The sequence below is a fragment of the Natator depressus genome, chromosome 2 (genome assembly GCF_965152275.1).
Source record: "Natator depressus isolate rNatDep1 chromosome 2, rNatDep2.hap1, whole genome shotgun sequence".
NCBI classification, from domain to species: domain Eukaryota; kingdom Metazoa; phylum Chordata; order Testudines; family Cheloniidae; genus Natator; species Natator depressus.
This window is the reverse complement of record NC_134235.1, coordinates 227,920,389-227,934,787: the sequence shown is the minus strand read 5'-3', so window position 1 is coordinate 227,934,787 and position 14,399 is coordinate 227,920,389. Positions and strand designations below refer to the sequence as shown.

At 38.7% G+C, this 14,399-nt stretch overlaps 1 protein-coding gene across 3 annotated transcripts in view; it reads right to left on the bottom strand.

The window, feature by feature from the left end:
* The window catches only part of SPAG6 (sperm associated antigen 6), a 67,666-nt gene that overhangs the window by 38,395 nt on the left and 14,872 nt on the right, over window positions 1-14,399 (bottom strand). For all 3 annotated transcript variants that reach the window (XM_074946066.1, XM_074946067.1, XM_074946065.1), the window contains exons 3-6: window positions 13,657-13,823; window positions 9,835-10,018; window positions 1,812-2,017; window positions 681-854 (exon numbers count right to left, since the gene is read on the bottom strand). In XM_074946066.1, coding sequence (XP_074802167.1) covers window positions 681-854; window positions 1,812-2,017; window positions 9,835-10,018; window positions 13,657-13,823 — 731 coding nt within the window. The remainder of the gene's footprint in view (window positions 1-680; window positions 855-1,811; window positions 2,018-9,834; window positions 10,019-13,656; window positions 13,824-14,399) is intronic.

Genomic DNA, 14,399 nt, shown 5'->3' with positions numbered 1-14,399 from the left:
TAAAGTCAAGCTTGTGGATTAGAACTTTCCAGTGTCAATGAGAGTCATTAGGAGTCTATCTAGAGCCTGGTTAGGGCACAATTATTTACAGACCATTGTTGCCAACTCTTGTGATTTTATCTTGAGTCTTATGATATTTAGCGCTTAGTTTCAAGCCTCCAGTTTCTGTAGTTCAGAAGCTCAGCTTTCTAGGCTTTTTAAAAGCAAGTTTTTCTTGCTTTTTAAAAACAAGTTTTTATGGCTGTGGAAAAAACCTGAAATGTGACTCAAGTATCACCTAAAGGCTCAACAACCAGAAGGAAAAGAAAAAAATCCCAGCATTTTAAAATACCTCATGATGTTTAAGCCAATCTCATGATTGGAGGGATAAGGGGGAATCTTGACTCATAATTTTTTAATGTTTGTGGTTGAAGTATTATTAGTGCACTCCCCATTCTCTGCACTGAGACCTACTGGTAAGGAAAAGCTAATTATGTACATTGTTCATAGTTTCCTAATCCAATTCATATTCAATTCACATCTCAGAACACCAACAAAAACATTTCCATATTTTTCTAGTGGAAATGACATAGAGCCTTTTGCCCTCCCTTTTTAAAAGCAAATGACAGAATAATATGGCATTGTATTTAAAATGTAAAATCTAATGATGCGACCTTGTATTTGCGTTTTCAAGGTGTTACCTCAGGCGTGTGCTTTGCTATCTCTCTAATTAAAGTTGCAGCATTTTTCTTGACATATTCATCTGAGTCCTTCAGGCATGTGAGTACAACTGGGAAAATTTCTGCTTCAACCGCCATTTCTGCAAGATCCACAGAATGCTTTGCTATTTGGCTGAGAGCTGAAAGCACCTGACGCTAGTAAACAGAAAATGTTTTATAAGTTATTATTATTATACAAACACCCCACAACACACAGACTATAATCATACACACAATCTGCTCCATGAAAAAACAAAGCAACACTGAGCAAACAACCAAAGCTATATTGAGTCAATTCACATAGCAGTCTAATAGCTGGGAGTATTCACTAGTATCTAATAAAAGTTTCTCCTTAGGTTTACCTCTTAAAATATGCTATATAACAGAAACACAAATACAAGTCATAATTTAACACTATATCTTAAAAGAAAATATAGAAAACTATAGTAATTGCTTTTGCTTGCAAAGCATAAGATTGAGACCACAGCTCTTATATTTAAAATATTCCATTTAAGTGTTTAGCTATATTCCTTTTAATCATGATATTTTATTATTTATTTATAGCTGTAAGAATAAGACAGTAAAACCGTACACAGGAATGGAACTATATTTTCTATAAACTAAACTATAAATATGACAACTTAAGAGCTATTGAAACAAATATTCAATGTATTCCAAAAACAAATGCATTATTGTATTTAAATATTAAACGAAAATGTTTTTATAACACAACCAGAAATGTGTAACTCTGCTTTCCAGTAACTGGGTTGTGCACGTAATACCTATTAAATCCATTTAACAGGCCTTAAAGTTTAGGGGCTTGGATTTTACATTTAACACCAAATTTGTTTCTTAGATGTTACTACATAAACCTCTCTGTGCACTGCTGCCCTAGAACACAAACACTATTCATTTGAAAGACTAGTTTCACTGTTCCTTATTGAGGAGCTATTGAACACACAAAAATAATCAGAACTCTTTATCAACTGTGTAGTTATGCTTTTTTTGTTAGACATTTCAATAAGATCTTTCTAAATAAATATGGATACCAATGTCCTCAGTTTAGTAACAAATAATGCCTGGTGTAATTTAGAAAAAAAAAATTTTAAGTACCTTCAGTTTAGCATCAGGGTTCAGGATCATCTGAGCTAAGTGAGCAATAGCCCCCGCATCCACTACTGTCTGGGCTAACTCTGGAGAATGCTTTGAAATATCACTGAGGGCTGAGGCAGCAATCCTTTTCAAAGCAATTTCTGGCTCCTGGATACAGAGTACTAAAAGAGGAACAGCTCCTGCATCCACCACAGCTTGTGACAGTTCTGTAGGTCCAAGAAAAGTAATTAAGTGAGTATGGGTGACTGACCCTTGTGCAAGCCATTTTTCACCCTGACAGATAGAGCAAAGGAAAAAGGGGAGGGTGTACTTCACTGTCTCGACATCTGCATTTCAAATCAGCCCTCCTGGTTTCATAAACCATGTGGACCAATCCACAACTGAAAAGAATACAGGTCAATAGATGGACCCCCATTTACATGCACACATTTGAGGTAGATTAAGCTGAAATGGTTTGTTATTCTGTGTTTAAAAAAAAAAAAAAAAGAGTAAGCAGATGTCAGCTGTTTAAGCCCTGGCTATTCTGCACTGATCAATAGGCAAGCATTTTATGCATGGCTAACAACAGAGAAAGCTAAAGTACCAAAATTTTACCAACCACCCTAATTAGACAACATTTTGTCCATTTAAATGATAAGCAGATATTAATATGGATCATGTGCCAAATTCAGCAATACTATTTTTTAAAAAAACATATGTTTTACACTGTTCATTGAAAAAAAAATGCACCTTGTTTCGTAACAGAACCCCACTAGGAATTGCCACCGTCCATTTAAAAGAAGAACATTTTGATAGCACTAAAATACAAATTCTACCACATATATTTAGCTAAATGAGGTGTATTGTCATTGTGAGATTATGCATTTGAGTTTAGCACAACATCCTTAGCTAACTTCATCTTAATTTAAAAAAACCATGTAATTAGCTGACTTATTCAAGAACTGTAGTATTAGAAATTCATTAGCTCTCTCCCTATATTTGGCATTAATCACAGTAATGAAATAAGAAATTATTAGATAATGAGGTGCAAAAACTACATGATAGCCATTTTAAGATGTTGAGGAATGAATACAAAACACATTAGTTTCAAATAACCTTTTAGTGTCTTAAATAAGGTTTTGCTACGTTCTATCCTTGTTATGCACATCCATTCCTATCTTTAACATTTAACTTGGTTTACAGTACCATGGCAACATATGGCTATTGTATTTCAAGGACCTAGCTTAGCTTTTCATTTACAGTCCATCAATCAAGGCTTTCCATATTAAGAAACATATACATATATATACACACACACACATATTTTACACACACACAATCTTTCATTAAGTATGTATAGTTATGCAGTCATTATGCTGCTTGTATTTTGTTAGTACCCAAATCATCTTTATGACTCTATGTGTTTTTTGAATTAGTAGACCACAGATGCTCACCCTGACATGCATTGAACACACATGTTTTTTACACTGTACTTAGGACTTTACATGGTTAAAGTAATTGTTTTTATGAAGCAATATTTATATTATAAATACAGGAATTTTTAAAAGATTATTACAATTAATCTTCCAGGGTTCACTTTCAAAGAACTATTTTATTGAAAATTAGGGATTTGCGTATATACCCAAGTCATATGCATCTAATACACACTCACACAGCAGATATCTCTCTCTAAAAGGTAAAGCGATACATATATATACAAAGCCCAGGATTTCAACAAAACTCTGTGTTGGAGTGTGCATTTACAATTCACGACTTCAAAACAAAATTTAGTAAAGAAGGTTATTTGAGCACAAAGATATTGAATGCAAGTGACAAACTGTTGCATTTTATGTATTTTTAATGAAAAATGTGTAAAGTAATACTTGACTCCCACCAAAAATATGTTTTGGTATTGTATACTAATTGATATAGACACATGATTTACTCCTAATCAAAAGGTCAGTTAAAGAAAGAGAATATCCAGAAAAATAAAAACAGACAGTCCAGCTGAGCAGCCTACTAATGTAACAGCCTCTTTAGAGGCAACTTCAAAGGCACCATCGCAATTGCCTGAAGACTGCCAAGGAGATGATGCCAAGGAAATCACATCAAGGAGATAGGTGATGCTGCTGGAAAAATATATTTCGTGGCGTACTGTCAGGATATTGTCATCACCTTTTATAAAGAAAGAGGAGGAAGAGGAAAAGTGGTATAATGTCTTAAGGTCACCACTAAGCCCTAACACGTTTTTTTTTAAATTAATGATCCACAAAATTTAAAAAGGAACACAAACTAAGTGTGATTTAGTTTAAATCTTTTCGGAAGGTCTAGAAGACTGATAACATTTAAATACTAATTTAAACATGACCAATATGAACCATGAGTATCTGCTTTTCTGATATTGTTTGTAAGATGTATCTGTTTGCATGGCTGAAGACATAATTAATGTAGGCTCCCAACTGCACCCCTAAGATCCACAAAGGTAGGGGGAAGGTGGGCTGGCAGAGGAGTGAGCAGGTTGAGACAGGGCTGCAGGGAAACACGTATCATTCCCATCCCCCCACACCACTAATGCCTAGCATAGCCCAAGACAGAAATGTAACATGGCCTGGGGCATAACACTGATGGGAAAATCTACATTTAAAGGGTTCCTTCTTGGCATGGCTTTGTTGGAGCTATGCTGCCAAAGAGTAGGGTCAGCCAATGACAAATTCAGTGGCCCTGGCTTATCTCTGATTCCCCAAGATTCAAGAGCTTTGTGTGTGGTCCCTGTGGCCTGTTCTTTAGGGGGGACTGGGACAAATTCTTCCCCCAACAGAAAAATTGCAGAGAAATCTCTGTGATGTTTACCTTGTGGAGATTTTAATTCCTTTAGCCCTCTCCTATAAGCTTTCCTGTAGCATGGGGGAGGGGATCAGGCCCCATATTTGCTCATGTCAGTGTTTAAGGAGAGACGCAAGATTCCAACCGTTCATTTCCCCCTGCCCCCAATCTTGCTACCTATCCTCACTGTCATACCCTACCCCATCATTTCCCTTGCTCTCCATGCCCAAAATCCCAAATGCACTTCCCATATGCTGTCATTAGGTCTGTGTTCTCTCTCCACTAGTGGCCAAATGATTTTTTCCATCCATACATTCTTTGAGTTGACACAGCCCAGTTTAAGCCCTGCCAACATGCATTAAGAAAGAGCAGTGGTCAAAGAAACACTCATCATCTGTTTTCAGAAACCTTCTCATTTGCTTGTGTTTATTTGCAAAGTGCACATGTGAAACAAAATTTATTTTTCTCAAAAAGAGATTCAATATAGCTTCACTTTCTATAGTGTCTTTCATTCAAACTATACCCCCCAAGACACTTTAGAGAGTTAAATTATACAATTGCAAAGTTTTTTTCTCTCACTCTCTCTCTCACACATGCAGAGGGAGAGAGAGGGTGGAAAAACTGATAAGGAAAGAGAGAAAAAATATTTTTTCAGGTGAAGTTTGAAAGCAAATGGAGAGACAAAAAAAGATAGGGAAGTTGATCTGGATGGAAGGAGATACAATAAAAGCATCTTCATCACAAAAAGTGTAAAGATTATGTGGAGAGACAGAGAGGAGGCCAGTGCCTAATGAATAGAGGGAGGAGAAGCAGAGAGATGAGAGGTTCCTGAGGCAGTCTGGTGCTGGTCCTTGAAAGATTTTAGAAAACAAGAAGGGTAGTTTTGAACTGGAACCTGAAATGGGGAACAAGGGGAATTGTCTGGTCACATGGATGATGTGGCAGTTCTTCTCTGTCCACAAGAGAAAGCAGGAAGCATTATGCTGGGCAACAGGAGAGGTCTGTGAAAAGGAATTGCTATCGTCAAGATAATCAAAAATGAAAGGAGGATTCCAGCAAGGTAGAGTCAAGGCACTGACATACATGGGCAACACTGTAGAGAGGCCAACAGGAAGATTTGCAGACATGGGAAATGTGAAGGGATAAGGAAACCTCAGAGTCAATGACACCAAGATTACAGACAATGGAAAGTCAATGGAGAGGATGGAGTTGTACCTAAATGAAGCTGAGATCAAGTCATGAGTTTTGTTGTTCACCAGAAGTGGAAAGTGAACAGGGAGCAGCAGTCATTAAGAGCCTGATTCAAAGTCCAATGAAGTCAATGTGGGTTTTCACGCTGACTTCCAAAAGCTTTGGATCAGGCCCCAGAAGTGTCAAAAGAAATGAACATTTGACTATTACTAGTGTAAAAAAGTGTTAGTTAATAGTAATTGGTTGATTGCTCACCAGTGATGGTTCCCCAACGACCAATGTGGTTATGGGAGTGATGATGATGATGAATTGTAAAGATAAGAGGGCAGGAAGTGAAAAGCTAGGGGCTACAAAATGAATCTTCTGGCCCTCCATAGAGGAGAGGTCTTGGTGCAAAATGGAAATCACCACCAGAGTCAGAAAGAGGGCAAGCAGTCCGATAAGTAAGAGTGGAAGCATGGCTACAGGGAACCAAATGCACAGCTAAGTTGCTGGTGTAGGCAGACAAATTCAACCATAATGACAGGCCTCAGAGGGGTAGCCGTGTTAGTCTGTATCAACAAAAACAACGAGGAGTCCTTGTGGCACCTTAGAGACTAACAAATTTACTTGGGCATAAGCTTTCATGGGCTATAACCCACTTCATCAGTGTATTTTTCACTCCATGCATCTGATGAAGTGGGTTACAGCCCATGAAAGCTTATGCCCAAGTAAATTTGTTAGCCTCTAAGGTGCCAAAAGGACTCCTCATTGTTTTTGCTAATACAGACTAACACAGCTACCCCTCTGAAACCTACCACTAGTGAGTATATCACAGGTCCCTCCTCTGTGCCACTCTGCAAAGGATAGGAGTTATGTTCCACAGCTACAGAGCCTTGGCTCTTGATGTTTGGTGGCCCCTGTATGACCTATAGCAGTTCTGGGTTCAATCTTTCTCGTATGTTGACCAAGATGGCAGCTATCACAAATGCAAAACTCCCATTTACCTCAGGGGGAGTTGGACTGGGCCCTGAGTCCTTTGTTACCTTTAGAACATTGTATCCCATCCAGATCAGTCAGTTGAAGCTGACACAGGATTGATACAATACTCACACATCTTCATGAAGAACTGAGATGAGTATTCCAACTATTGTTCTCTCTATGAAGCCATGAGATTATACTACTAAGCCACCAACCAGGCCTTATTTCTATTCATTTATAAACTAAAATCATAGCCACCAAGTTTTGTGCAACAACTAGGATCCAAGTCCTAGAATCAGAGAGAGGGGGATTCCAGGGCTTTAACCTCACAGCCTCATGGTATGAAAGATTCCCCTTCATGTGTAACATTTTATGTATATTTTAATGAACTAATTTGCATATAACAATAATGTTAGTATTAAACAAATTGTATGAATTTATTGCTGATTAGAGGATTTGCTTGATGGCTCTGATGAAGTCCCACACACTGCCAGCATGCATCAATCCTAAACAGGGTGCAGGAGGAGAACAACTTCCATTAGGGAAAACAGGTATTTCAGTCTCCACGATTCATCCAGTTCGTCTCTCTCTCAGGTCTGCCAATTCATGCAAAGCATAGCTTATGATGCAGGAGCTGGAACTGAGATCTGTCAAACTTCTCTCATACAGGGGCCACCAAACATCCATTAGATGGTAACTTTTAATCCCTACTGAACTGGACTGGATTCAAACTGGTGACAAATAGGTGCAAAGCTCTATCTCATACCAATGCCCTGAGACATGTGGCACCTTTGAGAATGTGGCTTGTTTTCATATAATCATAGAAATGTAGGGCTGGAAAGGACCTTGAGAGGTCATCAAGTCTAGCCCCCTGTGCTGAGGCAGAACCAAATAAATCTAGACTATCCAACCTGTTCTTAAAAGCCTCCAGTGATGGGGATTCCACAACGCCCCTTGGAAGCCTATTCCAGAACTTAACTATCCTTTATAATTAGAAAGTTTTTCCTAATATCAAGCCTAAATCTTCCTGAGATTAAGCCCATTACTTCTTGTCCTGCCTTCAGTGGACATGGAGAACAACTGATAACCTCCTCTTTGTAACAGCCCTTAATGTATCTGTTATCAGGCCCTCCTCCTGTCTTCTTTTCTCAAGACTAAACATACTCAGTTATTTTAATTTTTCCTCATAGGGCAGGTTTACTAAACCTGCCATCATTTTTGTTGCATTCCTCTGGACTGTTTCCAATTTATCCACATCTTTCCTAACGTGTGGAGCCCAGAATTGCAGCTGAGGCCTCACCAATGCAGAGTGGAATGGAATAATTCCCTCCCGTGTCTTACATACGATACTCTTGATAAAATACCCCAGAATTACATTAGACTTTTTTGCACCTGCATCACATTGTTGACTTATATTCAATGTGAGATCCACTATAACCCCGCAGATCCTTTTCATTAGTACTATCACCTAGCCAGTTATCTAAGTGGACCTGACGAGACAAGATCGCACATTCACTGAAGCAGTCTGAAATTGGGGCCAATTACTCAGACAATACTTGAAATCACCTGAAAAAGAACTGCAATTCTAGGACTTACAAGTTTGGGGGTGATGTTGGGAATCAGAACTAGCAGAAGCTATTTCCTATCAATTACACTTGGATCTTTTTATATGTGTGCATCAGAAATTAAAGTGTTTTCTTTCCCACCTTTCTTCCCAGATTTCTTTCTCTAGCTTGTGGACCATGCTTGACACTTTGTAATGAGACAGTTACACCTATGGCCCAAATCATCTCACAAGGTAGTATCAAAATGTTCAAAGTAGCAGTGTTGGACTGGAAGAGCTAGCACTGTGATTCACTAAAGGAAACCGGGATGGGAAGAGGGCTGGACAGAAACGAAAAAGTCAGATTTGTTGTCAGAAGTTGTTGTCAAAAGTCAGAAGTTGAGCTGTTCCATCAGGAAGAGGTAGGAGCTTGGTCTACATGGACAGAAGTTCTGGAAAGATGACTTTATTAAGTCAAGTGCTGACCTTTTGGGAGCTTACACAAGCAAGGTCTCCTACTCTCTGGACATATAAGCAAGATCTCCCACAATCTATAATCAAGTGCCCACTCACATAAAAACAACAAAAGACAACATTCAAATTCATACTAAATACAATATTTCAGAATATAAAATCATTTCAACAGCTACAATTATTCCAGGGTCAACACACTAAGCTCTTTCATCCAAATAAACACCAGCTATTTCCCCCCCAAATACAAGTGGTCAGTGGAGTTTTACCTCACAACCCTTAACTCCACAGCACAACCCTCTACCACTTGAACTAAAGGAACAGTGGTAGAAGTAAGCTATTACCCTGGATCAGCCCTTAAATAGGAACATGATATACACATTAAAAGTAGTGTTACACAACTATATGTGAGAGAGTAGTAGACTGTTGGGTACCAGATTCCTGGGATCTGTTCCTGGCTCTGGGAGAAGAGTGTGGTCTACAGGTTAAGAGCAATGATTACAGACAGTATAGTCAAGCCAATAGATTTGGCATATTTGTTCTGAAAGGCAGTGCAGCCAAGCAGATGAGATTTGGTTCTGTGATGTTAGGTGACATCAGTTCTATTCTGAGTTTTCCCAGAAGTGATGTTGTACAACCTCTCAGTTATGCTATTTGTTAAATTAAGGGAATAAATGCTGGAGGGATTAGGAGTCCTTGTTCAGTAATAAGTGCTATGAAGTGCACAGAAATATTAAAACCACTCAGTAAAAGGGGTGAAGTCAGAATCTGTGGTTTGCTGGTCCTCATCCCAATGCATCTCCTCCTAAGCCAAAGGGCATTTCATGGGGGAATGCCTCTCTCATGTTGCCAGGCATTAAGGTCTGCCAAATATACAGGTCTGAAACTTGGTGGATTGGTAAAATAGAGTAGAATTCAGTTCCAAACGTAAGATTTAATGTGGGGGAGAAATCATTTTCTGAGTTATAAATTACAATAAATCAACTTATCACAATGTGTAATCACTTTTAAACAAACAATATTACAGTGAAAGATAGCACACACAAAACCTATTACCTGCATTATGTCTGGCAATATACCCAAGTGCCCAGGCTGCAGCTTCCTTTACTCCAGGGTCAAAATCTTCCAAGCAAATCACAAGTGTATCCAGTGCTCCACAATCAACTATCGCTTGGGCTAGCTGAGGAGAATGTTTACCAACTGCTCTTAACACAAATGCAGCTGCTTTCTTGTAGAAACGCTACACAAATTGGAAACAAAACAAAACATCCATTTTTACTGACATCATTTACTTCAAAAATCAAAAAGATCAGAACAAATATTAAAATAAGTATTTTACTATTACTATTTATTAATTCCTATTGCAGTAGCACATAAGTATCCAAATTAGGAATGAAGGCTCCATTGTACAAGACACTGAACAGACAATTAACACATACAGACCCTGCCCTAGTCAGCTCACAATCTAAGATGCTGACAGTATGCAATAGATAAACAAACAGACAAAATGGGAGGGTTGAGGAGGTGTGACAAAAAGGTAACAGGAAAGATACATATATCTGCATAAATGAATGCTCACAACTCACAAAAGCTATGCAAATACAATAAATCTGATCTGTTGGACCAGACTGTGTATGTTATGCACCTATCTGCCCCCAGCACAGGATAAGCTCCAGGACAGATTCTATCTAAGGTATTTATATGGCCTTCAATACTGTAGAATGTATTTATCCTCACAAGCCCAATAATATTACTTCCATTTTACAGATGGGGAACACTCAGACTAATGGACAGATTTTCAAGAGTATTTAGGCACCTAACGATGCAGATAGATGCCTAATAAGATTTTCAAAAATTCCTAAGTGAGTTGGATGCCTAAGTTTCAATGAAGTCTATGAGAATTAGGCACTAGCCTGCTTTATGTGCTGTTATAAATTCCACTGGCTGCCTATGTACATCATTAAGTACCTACATACCATTAAAATGCTGGCCCTAAATGATCTGCTCAACGTCTCTCAAGTCCCAAGCTAGTATCCTAAACACTGGATCACCCTTCCTCTCTAACTCTCTTAGGACAGCATAGCATGCTCCCCTTTGTGCACCTGGCCATCTCTCTTCCCTACCCCCTTTGGGTTCCTTGTGCCCCTGTGGGCACTAGAAGGGAGCAGTCCTTGTGCTTTCTCTGAGCAGTTACCAAGATTGTGCCTTGGCTTTGTGTGGGGAGTACACAGGTGACTGTGAAGCATCTGAGGGCCAACACCTCCTACATGCCTATTGTGATGGGGTTTACAGACCCCTCACTAAGACTAAAGGAGCAAGACCAAGCCAAGAAGGCCCCGCCCCTCAGCAGCTGCAGACTATGCTCCAATTGGAGGACCTGCTTAAAATGGTACTCTGGCAATCAAGCGGGGGGAGAGTGAAGGAAAGGCTGTCTGTAAGAAGGAAGCCAGTTAGGAGAAGAACCTGGACCGTGGGTAAGACCTCACTGGGCAGCCAGGGTCCTGACCGCTTTTTCTTTCCCCTTCTACCTGACAAGGGGAAATCACTGGACATCGCAATTTGGAAGCCCCAGCTGACTACCTGAATCACTGAGACTGCTTGAACAACCTTCTGTGAGGAGAGAAGCAGAGGGCTGTGACCATGCTCCAAACTGAAGAGAGCACTGAGAAGATAGGAAGTGGCCCACGGAAGGCTGATCTGGGGTATCAGTTAGTGGGGATGGAAGCATACCACCCCCATCTTCCCTTTGGTCCCTGATCCAGGATCCAGTTGAGAAGGAGGGCCCAGCTCTCCCTACCCTTCCGTCTTCCCCTAGCCCAACTGAGGGCAACCCAGAAAAGGACAGACTGTAACTTGGCTAACATGCCCCCAGACTGCCTGACAAGGACCCCTCCCTCAGGACTTTGGAAATTAATGAGCTGTGGCCAACCTACTAGGCCTGCTGGCCCCTAAGTGAACCGTGCTACACCTATAAAAACGGGCCAGACAAAATCTAGTCTTCATGTAGTTAGTGTGCAAATTGACAGATGTTAGCCTAAGGGCCTGATCCCAATGAAATTAAAATGGCAGAACTCCCCAGGACTTCAGTGGCAGAAGGACCTGGTTCTGAAATTGAAAAATAGGTTGCTTTTAATGAAAAAGATATTTTGAATAAGAATAATAACCCTAAAAAATTTGTGTCTCTGCCCAAAGCATAATTTAATAGGAATAATATATCCATGATAGGGCAGATCCCAGCTGGTGTAAACTGACATAGCTAAATGGAGCTATGCCAGTTTACACCAGCTGAGGATCTGCCCCATTATACACCCTCCTGTGTGTGCATGTGCATTATTCCTGTTATACTGTGGGAAAAAGACACTTTTTAGGGTTTATTCTTATTCACAACATGTTGTTCTTGAAATAAAACACATTCACAAAAAGCATTTAGAATGTGCTATAAAACCTTTTTTATTTTCACTCAGTTTATATGACAAAACACTGATCTGATGTTTGATCCTGTAATTCCTGCACATGTACAAGTCAATGGAAGTTCCACGTATGGAGTGCTCACAGGATCTGATCCTTTTTTATACTGATGCATAAAATGAATGGAAAAGGAATGCATAGGGAATTGCCCATAGGAACTAACAAATTACTTGCATGTCTTGCTAAACTCTGTATGAACTGGATAATTAGTTTCCTTCACTTGCCCTCAGTCACTAAAGCACGGTAGGCCTTCTGTGACCTCACACTAATCTTGCTGATGCCCCAAGTGATTTTGAATCACAGCTGCCTCCTGGATGCATTGACAGTATAGACACTAAAATGGAAAAGATAAGTCAAGGCATCTATGTTAACTTTCTATAGTTTCTGCTATCAAATAAATGATGTAACATCAAACAAACAACAAAGACCATAATTTTCTCTCTTTAAAATACAGTTAAATAACCAAATTATTTATAACTTTGTCTAAGTCCTACTTTGCTTCCATACTATATACACATATTTTAGAATGAGTGGGTGATTTCCTTCAATAATAATATGTAATTTTATTATGACTGTAGAAGTATTAATCAGATATGCAACAATGAAAATATTATTTGATTAGTGATTACTTCTGAATTCTCAAAAGATGAAAAGCTATGTAATTTCATTTCAGTGATAAGCATTGATATTTTTAATTCTTCTAAATCTAAAACAACAAAACTACAATCTAAATGCAGTTAAATAAATTGGAATTGTAGCCATATTTTAACTCTCAAATTTCTGTATTTTCCAATCACTAGGAACTATGTTTGAAAACATTGCTGTTAACCTAAGTTAGGATCCTAAAATTGGAATCCATCCAAAAACTGTAGGAAAAGTGGGGGAGAGCCTGTCAGATATATTTGTGCTATATCATATGACATTTTATTTGACAAACAAGCAGATTAAATCCTTTTAATGTATTGTACTGTGTCTGTGCCAATAATTAGATTTTATATTCCTTGTGCTATAAAAGTTTCCAAATGTTCATGTTTGGAAATGTTAACTACAGGATAACTGCAGTTCAATTATGTGCATTTTATAAGTGTTCAGAATTAAAGACAAATTCTAACCAATTATCAGTACAGCATTTCTGATTATTTAAAAAAAATCAGCCTTCTACAAATCCTTTCATTAACACTTCAGAAAAATAAAGCTTCCATGAATATATTACAGATAATGCAAAATAAGAATTTTTAAATGTCTCATTGAGTTGCAATTATGACTACAGTATATTTTGACCTACCAGGAGACCAATGTACATGCTATACGTAACTTCAGTACATGTATTACTGCACTAAGAGTCAAGACAGTTCATTATGTTTTTTTTCACTGGCAGTTAAATTGTTTAAGAAAATAAAAATTCCTTACATTCTGTTCAGCCAGTGAATATACAAGCTGTGGAAGAATGTCTCCCTTAACAACCGCCTCTGCCAGGTCATCGTTATAATTGGCAAGTCTCCCAAGAGCCAAAGCAGCAGTCTGTTGAATAGTTGGGACCACGTCCAACAGAAGAGGCCTCAGCAAAGACATTACACCTGAGTTGCATTAGAAAGAAGAAGAAACAAACAACACAATAAGCAAAGATTTATCTAAACAGACTTTTTTTCATAAAAACAAATTAAATAGACTCTTACAAGTAGCAGAAACTTGTGGTAAATTCACAAATGTTCCACTGAAAATTAATCAAATATTTGCCTGTTCCTGCTAATGTCTAACATTCCCATCTGTTTTCCTGCAAGTAAAGATGTATTTGCAACACATGGGTGGGCGATGTACTATATCTAGGTACTGATTTGCCCCTCCTCTCCTCCCGGCACTTAATTAATATCTATAAAGTTCTCAGATACTTATCTATCACCACAACTTCCCTATGTAGTAGGGAAGTACTGTTATCCCCATTATACATGTGAGGAAGCAAGTCTCATTTCCAGTTCAGCACAATAATCACAAAACCATCTTTCCACTCCTCTCCTGATAGTCCATCTGGCATACAACAATATACCTAAGCAGGTGAGTATTTGGGGGCAAATCTTGAGAAATCAAGCAAAATCTTTTTATTTGGGCTTTGCTCTACATGAAGTCATCCTGGCCCCAACAGGCCAGGACATCTG